Source organism: Hyla sarda, chromosome 6, assembly GCF_029499605.1.
Source record: "Hyla sarda isolate aHylSar1 chromosome 6, aHylSar1.hap1, whole genome shotgun sequence".
NCBI classification, from domain to species: Eukaryota; Metazoa; Chordata; class Amphibia; order Anura; family Hylidae; genus Hyla; species Hyla sarda.
Window position 1 is genome coordinate 111,751,409 of NC_079194.1, and position 26,439 is coordinate 111,777,847.

At 41.3% G+C, this 26,439-nt stretch overlaps 1 protein-coding gene across 5 annotated transcripts in view; it reads left to right on the plus strand.

Moving 5' to 3' along the window:
* Positions 1–26,439, plus strand: part of MTMR14 (myotubularin related protein 14) — an 88,795-nt gene that overhangs the window by 37,747 nt on the left and 24,609 nt on the right. For 3 of the 5 annotated variants that reach the window (XM_056524684.1, XM_056524686.1, XM_056524689.1), the window contains exons 12-17: positions 15,043–15,119; positions 15,229–15,265; positions 18,706–18,779; positions 21,587–21,645; positions 21,811–21,949; positions 23,533–23,730. In XM_056524684.1, coding sequence (XP_056380659.1) covers positions 15,043–15,119; positions 15,229–15,265; positions 18,706–18,779; positions 21,587–21,645; positions 21,811–21,949; positions 23,533–23,730 — 584 coding nt within the window. The remainder of the gene's footprint in view (positions 1–15,042; positions 15,120–15,228; positions 15,266–18,705; positions 18,780–21,586; positions 21,646–21,810; positions 21,950–23,532; positions 23,731–26,439) is intronic. The other 2 variants (XM_056524685.1, XM_056524687.1) reach the window with 1 other exon arrangement.

A 26,439-nucleotide genomic window follows, 5' to 3' on the forward strand; every position in this document is an offset into this window, starting at 1 on the left:
GAGGGTGACCTCTGGGGTGGATGGGAAGCGGACTGAGGTGATGTGGTGTATGGCATCCAGGACTTTCGTCCAGAAGGTAAACAGAGGTGGGCAGGTGAACCATATGTGTAGCATAGTGCCTTTTGCTGAGTTGCATCTCCAACAGGTGTCAGGTATTCATGGATAAAAGGTCGCTAGCATGGCAGAGGTTTTGTACCATCTTGTCAGGATTTTATAGTTGGTCTCTTGGGCTTTGCATGATATGGATGATCTGTGGCATTTAACAATCGCTGTGTGCCAGTTCTCATCCGAGATAACGTGGCCCAAGTCTTTTTTTTTTTTTTTTTCCAGCCCGATTTGAATGGAAGAGGCCGGTCAGTGGTGGCATTGAGTAGTAGGTTATATAGGATGTTAATTGGAAGTGTCTTGGGATTTGCAGCAATATACAGATTTTTTAAAGTGTGTTAGCGGGCAGTGAAGTTTAAGGGTATGTTTGTTAGTTTGAGAAGTGTCTCAATTGTGTGTATTGTAGCAGTTGTGTGAAGGAGGGGGTGGGGTCACGGATTAATTCAGTGAGCAGTTTAAGTGAGGTTTGGTTCAGGAGATCATGAAAAGTAATTCCACGGCCTCTTTGGTAAGATAAAAAGCTAGAGTTTGAGAGTGGTGGAGGAAAAAGGGCCTTATCAAGGAGAGAGGGGTTAAGGGACCTTCTGGGGAGAAGAGTCCCAATTGGGACAGATATGAGCGCACACAGTGAATTGAGGGAGGGATGAGAGGAGGAGCGGTTCACAGATCACAGCCAATCGTCTGTCCCTCCATTGATACCCATTGCTTGGCTGCCTTATGATGGCAGCAGTCCAGTACTCTAGTCAATACAGATATGAGGTAATAGGAGAGGAAATCTGGCAGAGCAAAACCTCCCTCTTGTTTCCTCCTAATGAGGACATGTCTGGCAAGTCTGGAGTCTTTTTTTTATTTTTATTTTTTATTTTTTTATTTATTTATTTATTTTTTAAATTTTTTTTTTTAGCCCAGACAAAGCTCGATTGGGGTGAAGGGAGTTCTTTAAAAAAGGTACGTGGCAAGTGGAGAGGGATGCACGAGAAGAGATAAAGGAGGCGAGGGAGCACATTCATCTTAAAGATGTTGATTCTGCCCAGCCAAGAGAAGTCCCTTCGCTCCCATCAGGCCAGATCTTGCTTGAGGGAATTTAAAAGGAGGGGGGGGGGGGGGGGGGGGTTAGTTGAGACGATAAGCTTCAGTCAGTTTAGTCGGAACCTGGATCCCCAAGTACTTGAGGGATGTGGCCTTGTCACTTAAAGGAGTAGGAAGAGCAGAGATGGGAGACGGTAGGTAGGGGGAGGGGTCACGTTAAGTGCTTCACACTTGGATAGGTTCAGTTTGTAGTTACTGTGGAGGGGAAAAACGAAGAATCGTGGACATGAGAGATGGCAGAGAAGTGAGGGGAGAGGATAAACATAGGAGTAGGTCGTCTGCAAATGCTGAACATTTGTTATGACTTTTCCCTGTGGAGAGGCCCCGTATGTCAGGATGTTGACGTATGGCAATTAGAAGATGTTCCATACAGAGTACAAACGAGCGGGGATAAGTGTCATCCCTGGCGGGTGCCATTGCAAGTATCAAAAGGGCGGGACAGCCTACCATTGATTCTGAGTTGAGCCTGTGGACAGGAGTAGACTGCTATTATACGGGACAACATCACCCCACCCACCCCGATCTTTGACAATGTAGCTGACAAATTCCTAGTCCACCCGGTCAAAGGCCTTCTCGCATCGAGGGAGAGGAGTGTTATGCTTATGAGCATAATGGATGGTCCAGAAGGTTCGAAGAGTGTTATCTCTTGCCTTTCTGCCAGGAATTAAGCCTACTTGGTCCGGGTGGATCAGGGAACTCATGTGTGGTGAGAGTCTGTTGGCTATTAGTTTGGCAAAGAGTTTTGTGTACGTATTGATTAAGGAAATGGGGCGATAGCTTGAGCACAATAAGGGATCTTTGCCTTCTTTTGGGATGACGGTCACATATGCACGTAAAAAAGAGGTGGAGGGAGGAGAGCTCGCGGATATGGAGTTGAAGGCGGTCAGCAAATGGGGAGATAAGTCAGACTAGGGCATTTTATAGAATTTGGCTGTATAGCCATCGGGTCCAGGGCCCTTACCCACCGACATAGAGGAAATAGCCACCTCCAGCTCCGTAGACATGAGCGGGGCCTTCAGGTCCTGTATCAAGTGATCAAGGCGAGAAAGAGCAGTTTCTGCAAAATAGTCAGACAGGGGAGTGTGGTTTACCAGACGAGGGCTGGCCATGTGGGGGCTGCAGATTGTATAATGAGGTGTAGTATTGGCGGAATGCCTCGAGTATTTCAGGGGTCAGGTTACATGGGGTGCCTACGTGCGTCTTTAATGGAGGGAATAAACAGGGAAGACCTCTTGTCTCTGGGAGCTGATGCAAGAAGTTTTCCAGATTTATTGCCCCATTTGTAGAAGAGACGGCCAGGAAGTTGTTTATAGTACTTATGTTTTGAGGACAGTTGGTCTAGAAGTTTGCTACGAACTTGAATGAGTTTTTTTGCAAGACATTGTCCTGCTGAGACTGTTTGTGATGCGTCTCAAGGAGTTGCAGAGAGTGGTAAAGGTTAGATGGTTTCGCTGACTCTTCCCTTTTCAGACCATCCCCATGCTTAATCAGTACACCTCTGAGGAAACATTTCAGTGCCTCCCATTTAGTCAGAGGGGAGGAATTGTCTGCGGCATGGTCAATAGTAAAATTTTGGATGGAATCCTTACTATCCTGTAGGCACACTGGGTCCCTCAGGATGAATTCATTAAGGTACCAGGATGACTGAGGTCTCGAGAGAGGGAAGCATCAACGTGAAGGAGACTGGGGCATGATCTGACAGTATCCTCAATCCGATGCTTGTCGATGTAACAGAGGGCAATAAGTGGTGGGGGCAGAAGATGTAATCAATGCGGCTATAAGTTTGCCTCTGGAAGGCGTAAATGGTGTAGTCCTTATCTTGTGGGTGATAGGATCTCCATGTGTCACTCATTTGCATGGAGTGCAATTTTTCCCGCAAAGCCCTAAGCTTATTATGGGAAAGGGTTGAGGAGCATGATGATGTATCAAATTTAGGTAATAAGGGAAGGTTGAGGTAGTGTATTAAGGGTCCGTAAGAGAAATGGTATCTGATCTTTGTTGGGGGCATAGATGGATGCTACGGTGAGGGGATGATTAGAAATTTCACAGTTCGCGAATATAAATCTAGCACATGGGTCTGGGAGGGAGGAAAGGATTTTGAGGGGGAGGGATTTGTGAAATGCCAATGAGATGCCTTTCGACCTGGAGTCCCGATTAGTACTATGGACCCAGGTGGGAAAATATTTGTTGGACAGGGTGGGGACATGGTCAGATGTAAAATGGGTTTACTGTAGTTCCACAATGTGTTTTATGTTTATGTAGCATGTATAGTATTTGAGCGCGTTTTTCCGGTGTGTTAAAACCCTGAGCATTTAGGGTGACTAGTTTTGTCAGCTGCCATGGAGATGGTTGGGGGATGGGAGCGGCTTACCAGCTGCGTGGCAAAGGTCCAGAGCATCCAGGTCGCAGATTGGTTGGTCAAGACGAGAGAGGATCCTAAAATTAAGTAAAAAGAGAAGAGGTGTGAGTGAGGGAGAGTGAGAGATAGGGCAGGACAGGGTACGAAGCAACCATAAGGAAATGGTAGCAAGGGGTCTAAGAGGAAGGGCCATAAGGGCCAGCATTCGGACCGGGACCAGCCCAGTCAACTCGAATGGGAGCCAAAATGGAAGGATTGTCAGGAGTGAGGACAAGCCCGGCGGCAGGGGAAGCTAATATGGGTAACATAAAAAAATAGTTCGTAACGTACAGTAACAGGGCCTAGAGAAATATCAGGGAGATAAGACTCTCCGCTAGGGGAAATAGCAATGGGTAACCAGGATTAGGAGGCTTTTTAACAATAGGAGAATAGGTTAATTCTCACAGCAGTATTAAGGTGGGAGGCAGCAATGAAACGGTATAAAAACAGCAGTAATGTGTGGCAAACCTGCAAATGCATAACAGTGGGGGGCGCCTCTAATAGGCGCCATCAAGAGAAGATATAATATATTACCGGATAATAGTAGAGTAGGGTTCAGCATTCCAGTTCAGAGTGGGGGGGGGGGGGGAGGAAATACATCTGGCAGTAGCACCAATGGGGTGCGTTGCATACGGGGAACAGGTAGTCCCTCAGGTCAGGAAAGTCAGGTCTTGTGGTGATGGACCGGAGTTTTTGGGCCAGGTTGTAGTCAGGAACAGTCCATCCCATTCCGACAGAGGCAAATGTGGCAATTTAAACTCTGCTGGGAAGGCCGGTAAGTCTTCAGGATGTTTGTGTTGCAGTCGTTCGGCCATATCTCGCCGTTAACGAGAAGGGGAAGCCAAACTTGTAGTTGATTTGGGCATTTTGAAGCATGAGAATGAATGGTTTGAGAGCTGCCCTTAGTTTGAGGGTTCTCACGGAGAGGTCTTGATACAGGTAGATAGGAGAGCTGTTAGAAGTAAGAGGTTTCAGTTTCTGGCTTTGCGCATGATTTCATCCTTCACTAGGAAATGGTGTACTCTACAGATGACATCCCATGGTTTAGACTTGTGGGAGAGATTAATAAATGGCGCTGCTGGGCCTAGGGGGTAACAGGCTGGCATTATTTAGGCTGGGGCGGCCCAGTAATAATGGTCCTCACCCATCCTGGTAATGTCAGTGCTTGGTTGGTATCTGGCTTAGAATGAAAATACAAGTAACTCCACACGTTATTTGCATAAATAATTGAATATTTTAATTCTTAGCCAGATGTCAACCAAGCAGCAACTGCCTGACATTACCAGGGTGGGCATGGACCATTGTTACTGGCCCTCCTCAGCCTAAATACTGTCAGCCTGTTACTGCCTAGGAGCTCCATTTTTGATGCTCCGGCCCGATTGTCACCGGCTCTTCCTGCCACCCCTTTGGTGGTGGGTACCTGGTAATAATTGGTGTTAGTGCTAGCTGTTTATGAGGAAAAAACTAAGCCCCAACTAAGTAATGGACAGCTTCCATTACTAAGCCTGTGAAGTAAATAAAAAATAAGCACAACACGTTGAAACATTTTTTATTTATTTTTTATTCCAAAAAACACTCCCCCCCCCCCCCCCCCCCCCCACAAGCCGCCGTCAACCATTAAAAAAAAAAATATTAAACCTAAAAAAAAGCGGGTCATGGACGTATGCGAAGTCCTCTGCATACACAGATATGAAATGATATATATATATTTTTTTTAAACTACGAAAATAGGTTAGTACATTTATGGCGCTCTCCCCTGGAGAGAACTCTCAAAAAGCGGCATTTCCAAACAGGTAGCCTTCAGCTGTTGCTAAACCACAACCCCCATAATTTCCACACACCCTTTGGCTGTCTGGGAATGATGGGTGTTTTAATTTAGCAACATAGAGCCTTCAGTTTAGCTACAGCTGGAGTCTCGCTGTTCCTAAACTACAACTCCCATCATTGGAGTTGTAGTTTAGCAACAGCTGGAGGCACCTTGTTCAAATGCAAGCCAGAGAAGTAGGCCGCACAGCTCCCCCGCTGGCCGGCTCACACGAATATGAAACATCTGCACTGTAATTTCATATGAGGAAGGCATGGATGCTATGGACTGGCCCACCCGTTCCCCAGACCTGAATTTGATTGAGCACATCTGAGACGTCATGTCTCGCTCCATCCACCAATGCCACGTTGCACCACAGACTGTCCAGGAGTTGGCGGATGCTTTAGTCCAGGTTTGGGAGGACATCACTCAGGAGACCATCCACCACCTCATCAGGAGCATGCCCAGGAGGTCATACGAGCACGTGGAGGCCACACACATACACACACTAATGAGCCTCATTTTGACTTGTTTTAAAGGACATTACATCAAAGTTGGATCAGCCTGTAGCGTGGTTTTCCACTTTGATTTTGAGTGTGACTCCATATCCAGACCTCCATGGGTTGCTAAACTTGATTTCCATTGATGATTTTTGTGTGATTTTGTCAGCACATTCAACTACCGTATTTATCGGCGTATAACACGCATTTCTTAGGCTAAAATTTTTAGCCTAAAGTCTATCTGTGTGTTATATGCCGATAAGCCGCTGCAGTTCAATGATTTAAAGTGGGCGCTTTAAATCAATGAACTGCAGCGGCTTTTGCAGGTGCAGAGACCTGCCGTCGCTGCCGGCTTCTCTGCCGCTGCCTGTCCTGGGTTCTAGAGCCCTGCTGCCGCCACTTCTCTCCCGCTGGCTATCGGTGCCGCTGCCCCATTGCTAGCGCCGATAGCCAGGGGGAGAGAGGCGGCGCCGGCAATGGGGCAGCGGCGCCGATAGCCAGGGGGAGAGAAGGGGCAGCGGTGCCGATAGCCAGGGGGAGAGAAGCGGCGGCAGCAGGGCTCTAGACCCCAGGAAAGGCAGGGGGAGAGAAGCGGGCAGCGACGGCCTCTCTCTCCCTGCCTTTCCTGGGGGCTTCTGTGGGATCAGAAACAGTGTATCGGGGTATACACATGCGCACACACACACCCTCATTTTACCAAGGATATTTGGGTAAAAAACTTTTTTTACCCAAATATCCTTGGTAAAATGAGGGTGCGTGGTATACCCCGATAAATACGGTATGTAAATACAAAAGTATTTCATCCTGTTAGTCATTCATTCAGATCTAGGATGTGTTTTATCTTAGTGTTCCTTTATTTTTTATTTTTGAGCAGCGTATGAAATTGAAGTGCCGTAGTTTCATATTCCTGTGAGCCGGTCGGCTCTGTTCCCCAGCCACCCGGCCACATCTACCAAACGCCCACCCTTGCACATCAACCTCTTGCACACCTGCCCGCATCTACCACTAAACTGACAATGCAAAAATTTTATGATCTTAGCCTTATTTTGAGTTTAAATGCAGGGTAATGTGCTGCAACGCTAGTCAGTACATTGTAAATTGCTATGGTCTTGTGATGTGTACGTTGGCTATGCAGTTTTTACAGATAACTAACATACAGCCAAAAACCACACTGCAAGACCCATCCGTTTGTTAAAGGAATTTTACTGTAGTTGAAGTAAACTTCATGTAGCGCCCATTTCGCTGTTCTCTTACAAACTTGATCACAGCTGGTGATAAACGTATATCTGCTCTAAACTATTTGCCCTGTAAGACTTCTTCCTGGTACTGATGCATATAATGAGCGATGAGCTCCTGCCCTGCTGAGATACTGAACATCGATCCTGCTGTGCCATTGAGCCAGTTTATTCCCCTGGATGCTAAGACAAAAATGAAAAGTAAATGCAAGCTGTGAACTCACAATCCCAGAGTATTGCGAAATACGTCTTTTAAGGGATCGCTGCTTTTCTTAATGAGAATATCACAGAGAGAAGCTTCAAATGAAAGATTGGAAGATTCTCAGGCAAGCATGGCAGATGAATGTCTCCTCTACCACCCAGATGGGATGCAGGTTAAAAGAGGGCACTAGAGTGCCCCTCTATACTGCCTTCTCTTGTGCCCATGATATTTAAATTCAGGGATTATCTGTCAATAAAGTGAGTTGCACAATTTAAAGAGGTTTTCGAGGAAAACCTCATAGTTAAGCCTATGACTCCCATTGCAATTAAACAACAAAAGCCTATGTACTTGCCTCACTAGCTTCCCCCGCACTGCAGCTGTCATATCTTCTGGCTCCTGTGTCGTTCTTCCTCCTTTTGATGATGTCCCACTTAGCCAATGACAGTGTAGGGGAGCGGGCCATCACGTGAAGAGGTGAGAACAACACAAGTGGTGACTGAAAGCTATGCAAGCAGCTGTGCTGGGGTAGCAGGTAAGGAAAGTATGTAGGGTTAACTAGAATATTTTACTGAAAAAAACTCTTTAAGGTACCCTGTTTATCCCTTTCATGCTGCCTGAGCCACAATACACCAGGGAGGCCTTAATCAAGGCCTATGGGGTTGGAAGAAGAAATTGACCAGTGCTCCAACGACTTATGTTTCAGGCAGCATGAAAGTGTTGACTGGTTCCCCATAACCCCTTTAAGGACTCGGCCCATTTGGGCCTTAAAGGGGTACTCCGGTGGTTAAGATTTTTAGCTATATTTCATTTTCTTTTAATGTTCATGTATTTTGCAATTGACATGTATTATATGTTTGTGTAGCATGTCGTTTTTTTTTTGTTTTTTTTCTTACCTGTTTGTGGGCCAGGAAGTTCTGTAGTTCTATGTTGGATCTCTTACTGTTGTCCACAGGTTAGGATTAGGCTGTGGACAACATGTCATGGCTTTTTACTATGCAGGTGTGCATGAGCGAAAGAAGCCAGAACAGGGGGAGAGAGGACATACACAGCTCCTCATCTCCCCTCCCCCCTGCTCTGTCTTCTGAGGATGCAGGTCTGCACTGATAGATGACAGAAAAGATAAGAGTGTTATCTGAAGGGGAGGATAACAAGGTGCACGGTCTGGGGATGTATAGACTGCAGGGGAATCAATCTCGGACCGGGGATGATTTCTGTGTGTGAAGGGAGGGGGGACTCCTGAATGACACATGCTGGGAGTTGTAGTCCCTGTTATGTGTGTGTATTCTAGTGTTTACAAACCTGTGTGCCTCCAGCTGTTGCAAAACTACAACTCCCAGCATGCCCTGACAGCCTTTGGGCATGCTGGGAGTTGTAGTTTTGCATCCGCTGGAGGCACACTGATTTTTAAACTGGCCTAGCCTATTCAGTATATTACAAACAAAGTGCATTGTTTCCCAACCAGGGTGTCTTCAGCTGTATCAAAACTACAACTCCCAGCATGCCCGGACAGCTTTTGGCTGTCCGGGCATGCTGGTAGTAGTTTTTTAGCAACACCTGGAGGCACCCTGGTTGGGAAACACTGGTGTGTGGTGAACTAAAACCCCCAGGAGCATACAGAGGCAGCATGCTGATGTTATACCACAGACTGAAGACTCCTGAATGACACATGCTGGGAGTTGTAGTCCCTTTTGTGTGTGTGTGTGTGTGTGTGTGTGTGTGTGAGCCAGTGTATCCCAACCAGGGCTGATTATATTAGTGTGCTGTGTATAAGGGGGCCGACCCGGGAAAATAGTAGTGTGGGTAAAGGGCAGAACAAACAAAAAAAAAATAAAAAAACATGTGGCATGCTGGGATTTGTAGTTTTCAGCACAGCAAGAAACAGGAAATAGAAGCAAAGATAGGAAAACAAAGTGGGGGATAAAAAGACAACAAAGAACTAAAATCGCCTAAAAAACAAGAACAGAAATGAAACAAAACAAATAGGGTAAGTCAAAAACGGAAAAACACGTTGACCACCGGAGAACCCCTTTAAGGACTCGGCGATTTTTATTTTTGCATTTTAGTTTTTTTTTTTTTCCCTCCTCGCTGTCTAAAAATCATAACACTTTTTTTTAAATATTTTTATCCACAGACAAGTATGAGGGCTTGTTTTTTGAGGGACCAGTTGTCCTTTTGTAATGACATCACTAATTTTACCATAAAATGTATGTCGCAACCAAAAAATACTATTTGTGTCGGGTAATTTGTAAGAAAACCACAATTTAGCAAATTTTGGAAGGTTTTGCTTTCACACTGTACAATTTATGGTAAAAAGGACATGTTTTCGTTATTCTGTGGGTCAATATGATTAAAATGATACCCATGAGTACATACTTTTCTATTATTGTACTGCATAAAAAAAATCTCAAACTTTTTAACCAAATTAGGACATTTAAAAATCCCTCTATTTTGACAACCTATAACTTTTTTTTCATTTTTCCATATAAACGACGATATGAGGGCTAATTTTTTGTGCCGTGATCTGTACTTTTTTTTTTTATTGGTACCACATTTTTTGTATATAAATATTCATAGGGCATAGCACTGATCAGTATTATCAGCTGTCTTCTGCTCTGGTCTGCTCGATCGCAGACCAGAGCAGAAGACCCGAGGAAGATGGCGGAGGCAGGTGAGGGAACCTCCATACGTCGTTCTGGATGATCAAATCCCTGCGGCAGCGCTGCGGGAGATCCGATCATCCATTTTAGTGACCGCACTGCCACAGATGCCGTTATATATATTGATCACAGCATCTTAGGGGTTAATGGCACAAATCAGCGCGATCGCTGATGTGCACCATTACCGGCGGGTCCCTGATAGCAGCCGGGAACTGCCGCGCATGGCGCGTCGTTAATAGGTTAAAGGGGTACGCTGGTGGAAAACTTTTTTTTTTTTTTTTTTTTTTTTTTTTTTAAATAAACTGGTGTGAAAAAGTCACACAGATTTGCACAGTACTTCTTCTTCTAATCCTTCTTAATCCTTCATGTACTTACCAGCTTTTGTATGCTCCAGAGTAAGTTGTATAGTTCTATTCTGTCTGTCATGTCAGACAGGAGCAAATCCCCATATCAAACCTCTCCTTCTGTGGACAGTTCCTGACAGACAGAAGTGTCAGCAGAAAGCACTGTGGTCAGGCAGAAAAAAACTATAAAACTTCCTGTGGAGCATACAGCAGCTGAAAAGTACTGGAAGGATTAAGATCTTTAAATAGAAGTCCTTTACAAATTACAAAACTTTTGGGCACCAGTATATTTTAAAAATATATTCCACCGGGTACAAGCCACTAATCCAGGGACTTAACAACATACAGGTGACAATTGATAAGCAGAGACCAGTCAGTGGTGATCATCCAGTCAGTAGTGGCGCTCTACATAAAAATGCATCCTGGGGTAAAAGAATACCATACCCTAAACCCACTTTAACACCAAGTAATATGTAGGTGGTAGTGATTTCTTTTGTGCTGCGAAAAGGCTATACATAAGAGAGTCCGGGACCGAGTCACATGTGCAGGCCATGGGACGGGAATTACATTGGAACGGGCAAATAACTTGGCACTTTGAAAGATGAACCTGCCAATGTGAGTAAGCCTGACACGTTATGGAGTGCTTCTTTAAAGGCTATGGACACCTCTTCCCATTTTTTATTGTTTTGTTTCCTGCAAGCAAAATGAAGCAATTTTCTAAATAGTCTTCATTAGAAATTTTCTACTATTTAGCTGCTGCTTAAAAGAAAAAAGTCAAGATAATCAGACTTCTAATATTGAGAGAGCAGATACTCCATTAGAAAACTGTGACCAGTAAGTCTACAATTATCTGTTTTCCATATCAACCCTTAGCATCAATGAAAAAAAAAAAAAAACAGAAAACCTTCCACCTTCATAGCGGAATTTAAATTTTTTTATTTAATCTTTTGCATTTTTTTGTCTTTCTTTCTTTGTTCAAAAGATTCAAAAGATTTTCGTAATACTTTTTAATTTCGTTCCCGTTGTTTGATGAATTATTAAGCTCAAATAAGGATGTCTATATTCTGATTATCAGATGTGTATATATATGTATCTATTTTTCACTGTGCAAAAATCCATTACAAGCAAGGATCTCGGAGCCAAAATGAATATTTGACATTAATTTGGACGAATGACCCGTCTTGCCGTACAGCTACTGCATTCTTAATGAGATGTTCAAATCTTCAGTATAAACTGCCCTGCCTGTAATTCTCTTTTATGCCAGTATTCATAATTTATTCTTTTTACAAGGCACTTTGTCAGCAGATGGGTTAAGCCTTGAGAAACGGATTTCATTTATGCTTATGTGATTCAACACTGGTTGATGGTAAAAGGCAATTTTAGCATCAGGGCTGTAGATTTGTGTGTGATATGTAGTGATTGAAGGGTTATGTCTCCTGGCATTTGCCTTAAAGAAAGCTATACAAGTCAAACTCAATAATACTATGCAGGTTTGATTGTTAATTTATCAAAAAATACTTCTTACTCCTGGTCTTCCAATGCCTATGATGATGTGATCCAATAATGACCGATGTGGATGATATTGTTGGCCAAAATTATCTAGAGCTTTCCAAACAATTGGCTGAAATAGACTTGACAGTCTAAGAATTGGCCAGATTGCGCTGCAGTTTTAGCAGTCTCAACTTAATCTGTGCCTCTCTCCAGTGAAGCCACACTCTTTGTACTAAAGCTCCACCCCCTTGTCGAACATGGAACAAAAAGAGCCTAAAATCACAAACTGTAGGGCTTAACGGGTTGGGTAGTTGGGTGGTGTCATGTTGCATATTGTTTTACTGAAATTCAGTGTATGAATGTATGCCTAAAGCTCCCCCCCCCCAATGGTCGCCGCAGACAACCAGAATTGTGGATTTGTAGCTTTTGTCTATATTGTATTTAGCGTTAATTATATTGTGTATATTCATATTTTAACAAAAAGAAATATAATAAGAGAGAATTATATAACCAGTCCTCAAGAAGTAGTGAAAATAAGTAGTGAAAAAAGGGGAAAGAATAAAAAAGGGGAAAATTAGTGGTTAGGAATAAAAAATGTACAATGATATGTGAAATAAAAATAAAAATAAAGACAACAGTAAAAAATAAAAAAAAATAAAAAAATAAAAAATAAAAAAAAATGAAAAAGAGAAAGGGGAGAAGAAAATGATAAATAAATGAGGAAAAATAAAAAATAAATAAGTGCACAGTATCGAAGAAAAAAGAATGAAATCAAAGTGATAAATAGAAAAAAATGTGAATATTAATAATTTGTTAAAAAACAAAAAAATAATGAATAAGCCTGCAGAAAATGATAATACTTAAACAATCATATGCATTTATTAAAAATAAAACTGATTGATGCCTGGGCAGGGCCCTTGCTCAGGCATGCGATAAAAATATACCAATAAAATAATAAAAAAATGCCAACTATCTCAAATTACAAAAATAGTCCTTTGTAGCCGAAAAAATGATGTGAATAGCAACAATATTAAATGAAAAATCCGGTGATCGGAGAGACTGTGTGCTCCAATGATACTCCTATATAAAATACAGTCACCTTGAGCTGTGATAAATGTTTCAATGTTTCATTGTAATTGCTCGCTCTTATCTACTTGTGTCCCACAACAAATGTTTGTAGAAATAACAATATTGATAGCAAGATACAGTTGCTTATGTGAGATCAGGCACAGTACCTTATGCTTATGTTCACCGTGATGATCGGCGGCTGTATATCTCCAAAGTTGCAGGCTCCGGGGAGCCCAGTGCCCGCACGGACCGGATCGATCACTGCCCTGGTATGGGTAAAGAGGTACTTATCGTGCCGTGGTTGGGACGATGTGATGATCCCGATTACGATAATGTAAGCCGCTGGGTAATAGATCGTAGCCAGGTGGGAGTATCGTGCTTCGCACAGCTTAATGGCCGGTCTATGGAGAAAACGGCAGCCGCTGCCCGGCGTCCTCGTGGCGTGTGAATGGCGCGTTAATTCACAGTGGTCCACTAGTCTGGGTCCTACAGCGCTGTCCAGGTAGTATCGGCTGATACAGGTGTCAAGCCAAATTTGAGATAGGGATGGCAAATGGATGTAAGACAAGGCTAAACGCGTTTCACGACTTAATGTCGCATTCCTCAGTAGCCTGATTAGGTTAAGACTTAACTTAACCTAATCAGGCTACTGAGGAATGCGACATTAAGTCGTGAAACGCGTTTAGCCTTGTCTTACATCCATTTGCCATCCCTATCTCAAATTTGGCTTGACACCTGTATCAGCCGATACTACCTGGACAGCGCTGTAGGACCCAGACTAGTGGACCACTGTGAATTAACGCGCCATTCACACGCCACGAGGACGCCGGGCAGCGGCTGCCGTTTTCTCCATAGACCGGCCATTAAGCTGTGCGAAGCACGATACTCCCACCTGGCTACGATCTATTACCCAGCGGCTTACATTATCGTAATCGGGATCATCACATCGTCCCAACCACGGCACGATAAGTACCTCTTTACCCATACCAGGGCAGTGATCGATCCGGTCCGTGCGGGCACTGGGCTCCCCGGAGCCTGCAACTTTGGAGATATACAGCCGCCGATCATCACGGTGAACATAAGCATAAGGTACTGTGCCTGATCTCACATAAGCAACTGTATCTTGCTATCAATATTGTTATTTCTACAAACATTTGTTGTGGGACACAAGTAGATAAGAGCGAGCAATTACAATGAAACATTGAAACATTTATCACAGCTCAAGGTGACTGTATTTTATATAGGAGTATCATTGGAGCACACAGTCTCTCCGATCACCGGATTTTTCATTTAATATTGTTGCTATTCATATCATTTTTTCGGCTACAAAGGACTATTTTTGTAATTTGAGATAGTTGGCATTTTTTTATTATTTTATTGGTATATTTTTATCGCATGCCTGAGCAAGGGCCCTGCCCAGGCATCAATCAGTTTTATTTTTAATAAATGCATATGATTGTTTAAGTATTATCATTTTCTGTAGGCTTATTCATTATTTTTTAGTTTTTTAACAAATTATTAATATTCACATTTTTTTCTATTTATCACTTTGATTTCATTCTTTTTTCTTCGATACTGTGTACTTTTATTTATTTTTTATTTTTCCTCATTTATTTATCATTTTCTTCTCCCCTTTCTCTTTTTCATTTTTTTTATTAATTTTTTTATTTTTTTTATTTATTTTATTTTTTTTTATTTTTTACTGTTGTCTTTATTTTTATTTTTATTTTTATTTCACATATCATTGTACATTTTTTATTCGTAACCACTAATTTTCCCCTTTTTTATTCTTTCCCCTTTTTTCACTACTTATTTTCACTACTTCTTGAGGACTGGTTATATAATTCTCTCTTATTATATTTCTTTTTGTTGATTACTGGGTCTTTTGTTTTTTTTTAGACCTACCAGTTAACCTCGGAGTAGATGGTAGATTGAGCTGCACTGCCTCTTTGTCTTCTATTATATTCATATTTTGTTTACTTGCCCTTTTTTCTATCCTTGTCTGTTTATTTGCATGGAGGAGCTTTGCAAGGCCTAATGAAGGAATAAATGTAGATTTCTTAGTTCTTTTATGACCTTCATTGGAATACATCTGCCTCTAGCATTATCAGGTATAGGCATATTTCTCACTTGTTCTTGGTTTTTATAGGATGGGATGGTCCACAGATCGTTGGAGCCGGCCGAGATCCTTTACCTGACAGTGGCCTACGATTGGTACCTCTTTGGGTGAGATAATTTTAATTTTATTTATTTATGTAATCCCCTAGTCAGTATGTGATTGCACCCTCTGTAACTGTAAGGACAAGTACTCATCGTGCATCTTCCTAATTTTCAGACACATGTTGGTTGACCGTCTCAGTAAGGGTGAAGAGGTAAGTTTTGCTTATTGTTATATTCTATATGTTTAATACTTTATTCACATTAAAGTGTGCACTTTACTGTGAATAACTATTGTGCACTTTTAGCAAGATGTATAATAACATATAAGTTTCTGCTTTCATTCTTAGTAGCATTATATGGCACAGATGATTATTAGCCTTGTAGCACATTTGATTTGTTACTATTCTGGCATATATATATTAACACTGATATTTGACTACAAAATATCTCCTTATTTTACACTCTTATAAGTGGTTACATAAGTGTTAATTGGAGATTATGTAATTTTAGCTATATACTATTGCATAATTTATGAATATTCTTAATAGGCCACAAGAGCCCTTTGACCTATCAACTATACAATTTAAATGGGCACTGTCACCAACTTTATTTTTTGATATGTTGTAGTACTTATGTACTACAACATATCTCTAATATACTTTTTATTATTATTTTTTTTCATTAAAAAGGTTTAATTTACTTTTAAAAACCGGCCACTGAAAAAGGACTGATTTTGGAGTGCCAATCAGTCCTTTTTCAGTTACACTGCACCTCGCTCCCTGCCTGTCAATCAGACAAGTGGGAGCGAGCGCATTGGCTCCCCGGCCACTGGCTGGGAGGCCACTCCTCCCGCACATCGCCGCCGCCGCCTCGTTGCCACCGCTGTGTAATGAGGGAATGGGGTATGCGGGGCGGGGTGGGGGGGGTGGGAAGGAGGGAACGTGCTAGTGCCGTAACGGGGGTGGGGGGGAGGGGCTGGGGTGGGGGGTAAACGGGCTAGCAAAAAAAAATAGGATGGTGGGAGCTACCATTTAAAAGTACAAGATTACCTTTTTTTTTTATTATTAAATTATTTTGATTTAATAAGTCCAATTGACCCCAGAGCACCAAAATTCTGGTATTTTTCTGCTTTGGTTACCTGTTGCCTGACAACTATTTGAAAATTTCTAAGGTTGGTATTTAGCCAGCTGACACACAAGAAGCAGCCCATGCCCTTCTGAAATTGTCTCCATAAGTTATTATTCACTGTGTATCCTATAGGCCAATAGTCTCCAGCTGTTGCAGTATTGCATCCCCTGCCATACCTTGACAGAATGTGACTGTTATAACATACTGGGAGTTGTAGTTATGCAAAAGATGGATAGCAACAAGTTGGAGACCGCTGCTGTAAGTAGTGAGTATCTCCCTGAATACCTTGATGCCATATATGTACTGTCAGTCAGAGGGGGGGGGGGGGGGTCTGGCTGCTGTGACCTTTGCTAATGGCCAGAACAAAGTGACAGCTAGGCTAGGGAAGCATCATACCGACTTCAGTTGGCTGACCCATGCTAGCTCCTGAAATAGCTGAGCTGTGAAATGCTGAGGGGTGCCCAGTGTTTTTAGTGCAGCTGTCAGTGCATTCTTGTGATCATTGGGTCACGATGATTGACCCCTCACCAATTGGACAATGGTGGCATATCCTATTGGTGAAAATCTTTCCTTAGCATTGTATTTCTGGATTGGAGTGTTCACCTTTTTGTGGAACTGGAGTTGAACTGCAGACATTGATTTATAGGGTAACACTATATAGGTAGAGTTTTCTTTCTTCTGGAGTTGAGCTGTTTTGCATATTTATCCCAGGGTACATTACCTTTTTTTTTTTTTTTTTTAAGGGGTTAGCACCAGGTTGATGTCCTGAGTTTGTGTGTGGTATTAAAGCTTAGTTCCATTGTAGTGAATTGAGTCAAATTGTAATACTGCATATAAACTGCAAGCAGGTGTGGTGCTGTTTCTGTAAGCCATGTTTTTCTAACCCATTTTAGACTCACAGCTAGCTGGATATCTCCAAGAAAATGGAAAACTACATATAACTCCTCCATGTTGTATTACAACCTCGTATTACAACCTCTGCTAAGTCAGGGTTAATTTCTCTCTTCACATTGGGTGGTTCAGGTTGTGTTTCCACGTTCTGGTTTAGTTGGACGTACATCTTTCCTATAATTATATAGTGATTACTCAAGCATGATGAAAGGCAGTGCTGCCAGACTGGCGGCTTTACACAGACCTACCGAAGATTCCACGTTCCTTCCTCAATCTAATGAGCAAGATTCGTCAAAGGCAAACACTTCTCGCTACAAATCAAGCCGGCATCTGTCTGCGAGGGCTCAGCTGCAAAGTTTTTGCTTTCCCTTTCTTGTCTCTGTTTTTTTTTTCTTTTGTTCCTTTTTAATCATCGACATAAACACGATCCGCACTCAGACTATGAGCAAGAAGAGGTTGCTGTTCATTTCTAGCAATGCAAAGGCAAGCCAAGGAAAGAGGAGTACAGTAATCAGTTTACATAAATCAAGAGCTATGGTTGGAACTAGTAAAGTTCTAATACACCAATAAACCTTCTAGTGTCCCCTGTTGTAGTAATTAAAATTATTGGTAGGTTCGGTGTCTGGTACTTGCCATGTAGAAAAGAAAAGGTATGTTCCTATAAGATGGGAAAGATTTGTCACTAATATTACTGCCCTGCATTCATCTGCACCTGTCTGGAACATACTGGTGTAGCCGAGCCGGTTGGATTCCAGTTTGCTGTGTGTCGGCTTTCACATAAAAAAGATTGTAATATAGCTTAAGACTTGTTAAATGAGCTCTAGTTAAATCATTAGTTGTCTTAGCCCCAGAACATTGTAATTTTTCTGACTTTTAGAAGCCTGACACCCCATCTCGTATACTGTATGACCATAGTTGATGACCTAATTCTGTCAAACTTCCTTGCCAATTTTCTGCTCTCAGCTGAAGACGTGACTCATTTCAAAAGGACCAGTTGGTAGAGAAACGCCACCTAACAGCTACCTCCATTTAATTGGTTGTCAGGCATCATGGCCCCTAGAAACCAGTCTGTCACAGATTACAAGGTTTAGTTTTTAAGGGCTGAACTTGCACTGAGCTAAGGAATTTTGGTAGCACTAAAAACCTGTCTGTCTGTCTCTCTGCAGCTGGCTATGGGCACTATAGGAAACAGAATCTAAGATGTAATTTCATTGGTATTCTAAGAATCCCCCTCAGGCCCCTTACTAGATATTGCATCAGTTTTCTTGGAGTACTTCTAATCCGATGTCGGCAGACAACATCTGTGATGCAGCCTCTTTCTTGGGTCTAGTTACTGTTGGATTTATGACAGTGACAACCACTGGAGGCAGTCATTACAGTGACCTTGGGGAAGTTGTCAACCAGCTTTTTGCAGACTCTAAATACTGTATAAATGCACATAATTGTCTAGTTACATCTCCTCCATCCCCTCTTTTTGCTTCCTTATCGTAACTAGGCAGCATGGATAAAAAAAAAAAATTTTCACTATTAGACAGCTGCAATGTATAGAATGGCTGTGAAATTCTTTGCACATACCTAATTTGACATGTTTTCTGCTATTCCTTAGTTAATGATTCCTTTTTCTTCCTTTCAGATATTTTTCTTCTGCTTCAATTTTCTGAAGCACATCACATCGGACGAGTTCTCCTCGATAGGGAGGAAAGCACGGTAAGCAAACGGTGTAGAGAAAGCCATTGACCTGGTTAGCAAAGCGGGTGATGGGATATTGATGGAGGCCACGAAACCTCTAGTGTCCTGACCCAGTTTATCTAATTTATTCTCTGCTGGAAATGCTCCCAGCCCGGGACCTGCCTCACATGGAGGTGTGCATGGAAGTACGCAACGCAATAAAAAAGCAAGACCACATAATTAGAGATATATATTATTAGCTTTGCTGGGTTGTACGAGTCATGCATGGGTGGGAACTGTGTGTTTATATTGTATTAGCACGCAGTCAGAATTTTTTCACAGGTTTATCTTATCCAATCTGTAGCTAGAAGTGTCTGATATTAAAAGCTGTCATTATGGTTTTTATTATTGTTTCTTGATTATAAGAGATGGTCAAGTCAGTTGCTTATTTAAATATTATGTCAAGATTCTCAGTCATGCAGATGTATTTGGTTAGGGAGCTTCCTGGACATCCTGTCATTTATCCCATTAAAAATAATTAATGTCCCATCTAGGGATCAACCGATATCGTTTTTTTGGGGCCGATACCGACACTCTGTGGAGGTTAGGGCCGATTGCCGATAACTTATACCGATATTCCGGTATAATTTAACGGCTATTTATCCTCCCCCCAACTATAAAACCGGGGATGGGGGAGGCAATGGGGCAGCGGCGGCTGTCTGTTCCGGGGGGGGAGGGGCACAGTGCGATGGGGGGCGGGTCATTATCGGATTATCGGCAAGGTAATTGCCGATACCGATTACATCCAAAATCGTGAATATCTGCCAAACCGATAAACGGTCGATCCCTAGTCCCATCTTTAAATGGCTGGTTACAGCTAATGTTAGAATTGATTCTGATTTTACGTTTAGAGTCATAGTTAGTTTAATAACCTTTTATTAACCCATGTTTATGTTTACCTCCTACTTCTATTAGCAAGGTTCCTATCATATCCTCTGTGTCAAAATTGGGTGCCCTCAAAGCTCATTTTCAACACTGAATGGGAGATGGCAATAATGCCAAAACAAAATTGACAGTGGCATTTAAACAATGTTAAGCGCATGTCATTAACGTCATTAATGGTGCAGTGGCTGGATCAGCAGCCAAGACTTTTTCTAGGCCTCTGTGGCTGCCATGACCTATGTACTGCTACAGCATGCCTGTGGCCAATTTAACTGTGTGTAAATGGATAAACATTAACCAAAAACTAAGGTTTGGTGTCCCACGTGGTCAACAGCAAACCCCAAAAAAATAAGGCAAAATTGTTTTGTTTTTTTTGTATAGATCATAAAAAGGAAATAATAAAAATCTAAGTCCTATCTAAATCAAAATAAATAGTACTGATAAAATCTATGAATTGTGAACAAAAAATTAGCCCCCCTACATCTACTTTAGACAGAAAAGTAAAGTTATAGAAGTCAGAACATTATCTGAATATTGTAAGCATATATATTTTTTTTTTATAAAAATGTATTTTCTTTTAAAATAATTGCCAAAGCCTGGGGTAAAAAAAAAACTATTATGTGCCCACCTCTAAAATTATCATTTTTATTGATCAATATTAAAAGTCCAAGTGTGAATTAAAAACCAAAGGTCTGGTGTTATATTGTGAAATACTGATGGTCTGATTGACCACTAATATACAGGTAGATCTCAGTCTCCACCTTAAGTACTAACACCAGAACCTATTGTTAAAATTAACAACGTGCCCCCTCTACATGTTTTGTTGCATTCTGAAGGAATTTTTAATCTTGACCCTTATGACCTCATCAGACTTCCTCTCTAATAGACCTATTCTATTCCTCAGTACTTACTGACTCATATGTGGTCCAATCAGTATCCATCAGACATCTATTGCCTTTCTTAATTAGTCCCAGCGGTCTGTATGGGTACTTACATCCCCTCCCCTGCGTGACTATACTTCCACTCCTGTGTGCACGTGCACATGTTCGCGCTTGCACTGTTCTTTTAAAATAAAACGCTATATAGTCTTGATATCAATGTTATTGTTCCCACACACAAAATGCATATAGCATGTCAGTTTTACTTCTTATCGTGCACAGCATTAAGACAAAACGATAAACCCCCCCACCCCACCCCCGGGATTACCAAATTTGTCTTTTTATTTTTATAAATTTTTTATTTTTTTATTTTACCCCACAAATCATTTTCTTGGTAAAAATAAAAATACATTAGATAGTACAATTAATTCAACAAAAAACAAGCCATCACATGACTCTGTAGATGGAAAGGCATGGCTTTTAGAAAGCGAGCAAAGAAACTTTAAAATGCAAAAAAGTATATTGGCCCAACCATTATTACATACAGGGATCTGTAAGTTAATCAGAGTGGCAGAAAGGTGAGGAGGAGTGGAGGCGTGCCAAGCTGTGGCACTTTAACAGCTCAGCCCCATCTCCTTGACACTTGGCTGAGAAATAAAAAAATAAATAAATAAGTGGTAAGTTTGGCAGCCACCATCAGCTCCAGGAAAGGTACACTTTGCTTTTATATCCTAAAATGCTATCCAATGGTGTCTGAAGCTCTTAGCAGCAAATACAGCTGGCAGATCTTTAAGCTGGTGTATGTATATTGGCAGTGTATATATATGTGTGTGTGTGTGTGTGTATGTATGTAATAGATAGATAGATATAGATATAGAGAGATATAGAGAGAGATATAGATATAATATATCTCTATCTATCATATATCTCGTTTGTTTTACTGATGAAAGTTGGGTGGCATGAGACAGGGAATGTTGTTGTGAGAACAAGATCAACGGTAAATATTATGAACTTTCTGTATTGCAGGCTGAAAAGTTCACAGCCCAGGGATCCTGGTTTAACATTAGAAGATTTCTGTGCATTAAGTAGGTGTCCTATGTTTAATTCATGTATCCTAATGGAGATAATAAAATGGTGAAAAAGTATGCTAGAAACTTTTTACCTGTTGCCCTCCTGGTCCCACTGTTGCCAGAATTGATGTATTTAGTTGTATGTGTGGATTAATTGACTTTATTTTCCGATTCCACTAGAACCTCGTGATCGTGGCAGTGCCACCAGTCTAAGTAGCGACTTCTCAGTTATTACTGAAGATTCTCCTAGTGCCTTCGGAAGCTCAAACTGTGAAGCTGTAGACCTCATAAATTTTGGAGTGCAAAGCCACGCAGTCTGGTGAGGATTGGATTATATTCTTGATAATTTCCTAATACAAGGAGCATATTTCTAATCTGTTGCCAAAGAGGAAAAGCTTTTATTTATTTATTTTTTGCAGTCCCATATGTTGTGGCTCTGGAACAGAAGCACACATATGTAACCACTACTGCACTCCACCAGGAGACTTGGGACCCCACTATTCCCAAGCTTGTGGGGGTCTCGCAGTCTTAAAGGGTGTTGGAGGGACATCCCCTTTAAAGGCGTTTAATGTACATAAAGCTTCATCACTGTTAAAATGAAAAGTTATACAACTCTATTACTTTGTGTTTCAATTCCTTACTTCTGTCAATTATTTGCTTTCAGTCAGTGAATGAGAACACTCTTGTTTACATTCACAGGCTGCAAACTAGTACATAGCCAGTCCTACACTAAGCATGGCCGCAACTCTAACCAGTCTAGGCAGTGCTTTTGTAAGCTGAACAGCCTAGACTCCAGACTGATACTTTTTGCAAACTCTCATAGATATGTGCAGCTGATGTACAGATATGTACCAATTTGTTGGTACCTTTCTGTTAAAGACAATACCTATGATGCTTCCTGAAATACCTTGAAACTGACAAAAGGAATAATAAATAAAATTTACTTAAAATTAACTGATGAAAATCAGATATTGCTTTGAATTATGGTTCAACTGAGCCATAAAAAAAAAAAAAAAAACACAAAAAAATAAACTGGGCAACCTTTTGAGGTACTCACTGCAATCACATGATTTCTGTAACTCTCATTGAGACTTCTGCACTTGTCTCCAGGTATCTTGGCCCACTCCCCACTCCCCATAAGCTTAAGTTTGGTCTCCTGTCCAAGTCACACAGCTTCTGGAAGAATTTCCTTTGGACAGAAGAGAAAACACTGAAGCTTTTTGGAAAGTCACTTTATGCAAACAAAAAAAAATTAAGCATACAAAGAAAGGAACACTGTACTTACTATAAAGTATGGAGGAGACTGGATTCTATTTTAGGTCTGCTTTGCTGCATCTGGCATTCTGGACTGGAATGTGCGGCCTTGTGTCAGAAAGCTTGGTCTTACTCGCAGGTCATTGCTCCTCCAATAGGATAATGACCCAAAACTCACAGCTAAAAAAAAAAAAGAATAGATAAGAGATATGAAAATGATTCTATTGAACCACCATTCAAAAGCAATGTCTGATTTTCATCGGTTAATTTTTAGTACATTTTATTCTTTATTACTTTTGCAAATTATTTCAGTGAATTTTTCTGTCTTTAATGGAAGAGTACCAACAAATTCGTCCACGGCTGGTGGTCTGGATTTGCAGGGTCCCTATGACCAGCCTTAACAAGCACAGGACAGAAGTGCTGTCATGGAAACATACAGCTGCTATAGGATTTAGGGCAATAATACCAGGCTGTAACAATGTAATGTAACTAGAATCTTTTTTTTTTTTTTCTATACCAAAGGATCTGAAAATTTAACACACCTTGTACATGTATTGCTCCTGTTGGAAAGTTTGAAGCCACAAACTAGTTATAGTTTCCCATCCATATAATGATATGTACTTGCTTCCTTTTCACCCACCATGCCAGGAAGAAGACCCATACCTCCTCCCCGCAAACCGCAGCGTGGACCCGGACATCAGAAGACCTCTTACACCAGCCGCCAGGAACTGAAGCTAAATCCTCCAGCTCCTCCTCATCAAACCACTCAGACATCTTCCTGAGAGCAGGAAGTAGCCCTCTGGAGGTGCCGCAGCGCAGGTGGGACACGTGGCGAGCCCTTCCTACGTACGTGTGATTATTTCATTTATATGGTTGTTTGCGGCTGTTATAAGTTTAACTGTAATACTACATCATACAATGCATTAATATAAGTTTACTGTATGGCCATGTTAGGAGCATTACAATGTAATTGAGAGACTTGGTGACCTTTACAGTGGGTAAAACTGTCTCCCCAGTATACCAGAGAATACCGCAGTGAATACAGGCACAACACTGCGGCTAGGTTCACACAGCGGAATCTTTGGGCAGAAAATTTCCGCCCGGAGATTGAGTGCGGCCAGCGCTGACTGAATCAGTCGGCACTAGGACTGCATGGACACTGCAGTCTCCAATAGACTGCAATGTGTTCCGTGAGTATTTCCGCCTGAAGAATGAGCAACGCCATTCTTCAGGTGAAAATTTTCAATCGGATTTTCAGTTCACAAATTCCAAAGCGGAAACCCATTCACTACACTATACATTTTAGTAAGCGGAATTGCAGGTGGAAATTTCGTAGTGTGAACCTACCCTAAAGGTCCAGCTGAAGACAACCCCATTTGGAAATGACTTAAAGGGGGTACTCCGGTCGAAACTTTTTAAAAAATTATAATTTTTTATTTTTTTAAATTTTTTATGAACTGGTGCCAGAAAGTTATACATATTTTTAAATTACTTCTATTAAAAAAGGAAATTCTTTGATTTTTTTTTTTTTTTTGTCGGGCATCAGGTCTCAGCAGAGAGCACTGTGGACAAGACAAAAAAGAAATTCAAAGAGAAAAGAATTTCCTCTGTAGCATACACCCGCTAAAAAGTACTGGAAGGATAAAGATTGTTTAATAGAAGTAATTTAAAAATCTGTTTTAACTTTCTGGCACCAGTTGATTTAAAAAGTTTTCCACCAGAGTACCCCTTTTAAGAGCCAATCAGTTTTCACCTGGGTCTCTTTCTTATGTGATAATTTACAATTAAAAATTCTGGACTTGGACACATCCACATATATAGATAGGTGGGCCTAAAAATCTTTTTCTTTTGGGCCTGAAGATTCCCAGTCCATCAGTCTGCACCTTTTGATGCTTGCAGTTTCACCATATTGTTAGGCTTCTAGCCCATTATTCTGTAGGGAGTTTAAACTGGCCTGCTGCTTTCACAACCGTATTGTTTTTATGTCCATCCATATACCGGAGAATGGAAAGAGAACGGTGGGACTGCTCCTCATAACTGAATACTGTTCAGACTATCAGCAAGAGCATTAAGCAGACCTAGTAATACTGCTCTTTTTGGTGGTGCTTAGTGAGAACCATATAAAAAAAAAAAAAAAAAAAAAAATTAAAATCTCAAGAAGAAAGATGTCCATGGCACTCTTAAAATCTTTGTTGCATGGCAGATCTTAAATGTGGAGTGAAGCCAACAAACGTTTCACGCAGCATTGTACTTCCTCAGAGCCACCTGGGGAGGTGCTATGGTAGATAAAACAGCTGTTGGTTTCAATCCACATCTGATTTGTATTAATACCTGAACATCGCACCCATATAACTTGGTATGTCCATTCTAGAGCCCACCTAATAAAGAACTTGCTGCTAATGATGCTAATCACAGCACATCTATGTTCACGAGTTTCCTTTTAACAACTTCAGTGATGTCATACAGGTGGTTATAATGTATGTCTTGACACTTAGCCATTAATACTATGCAGTATTACAGATCATTAAGTGTTCTATAAATATGTTGGTTTCCACAGCATTCGCAGTATTTGCCTGAAGTTTAGCTTTCATTCCTGTGGTAAGTCACAGGAGAATGGCTCCTAAGAATACTTACTAATGCTCACCTGGCTTTTTTTACTGCATAGCACATAACAGATATGACACAAAACAAGTAACAATATCAAACAAATCTAAAAAAAATATATATATTTTTTGGTAGATGTGTTTTCAGATCTAGTAGAAAAAAATTTAAATATCAACAAGGAGCAATCCTTATACTTTGTTGCTTCTCCAATTATTATTTTTTTTTTGATACCCAAATTCTTTGATGCATTGACTTCTCTGCTGGTTCTTAATGTTCTTTCTAAAAGAATGGTGACCGATCAGCTTTGCAGGACGGAGCCTTGTCTTGGGCCAAATTATTTTCATTTGTCATAAGTTTTCAGTCTCATTGAGATCCAGACTGCTCACTCTGTCTTCGACTTGATATGCCTTTCCTGCTCTGTGGAAAGATGCTTTATCATCCTGAAGAAATGAACCTGTTTTTTATGGATGGACTGAACAAAGTGTCCAACATTTCTATGTCCAGCTGTGCATTGACTTTTGAGAGCACAATCTCTCTAGGTCCGATACCTGTCATGTAGCCCTATACAATACATAGGTGGGGAAATTGAAATCCAAGAAGGAAGCGGCACTCCAAAAAAGTCAAAGCCAAAAGTGGATTTATTCACCCAAACGAACAAACAGGCATAGATATGTTTCGGCTCTGCAAATGAGCCTTTTTCAAGCACGCTTGAAAGGCTCTATTGTAGAGCTGAAACATAGCTATGCCTGTATGTTCATATGGGTGAATAAATCCAGTTTGGCTTGGACTTGGAGTGCCGCTTCCTTCTTGGGTTTCAATACTGTGATTTTTGGAATGCAGGGTCAGGTCCTGGAGCTGAGCACCTACCCGGATATCTAGAAGTCCAGACACAGTGCCCAATCTATTATGAGTAGATAGGGGGAATGGGTGGGTCTTTTCCAGCATTTTCTC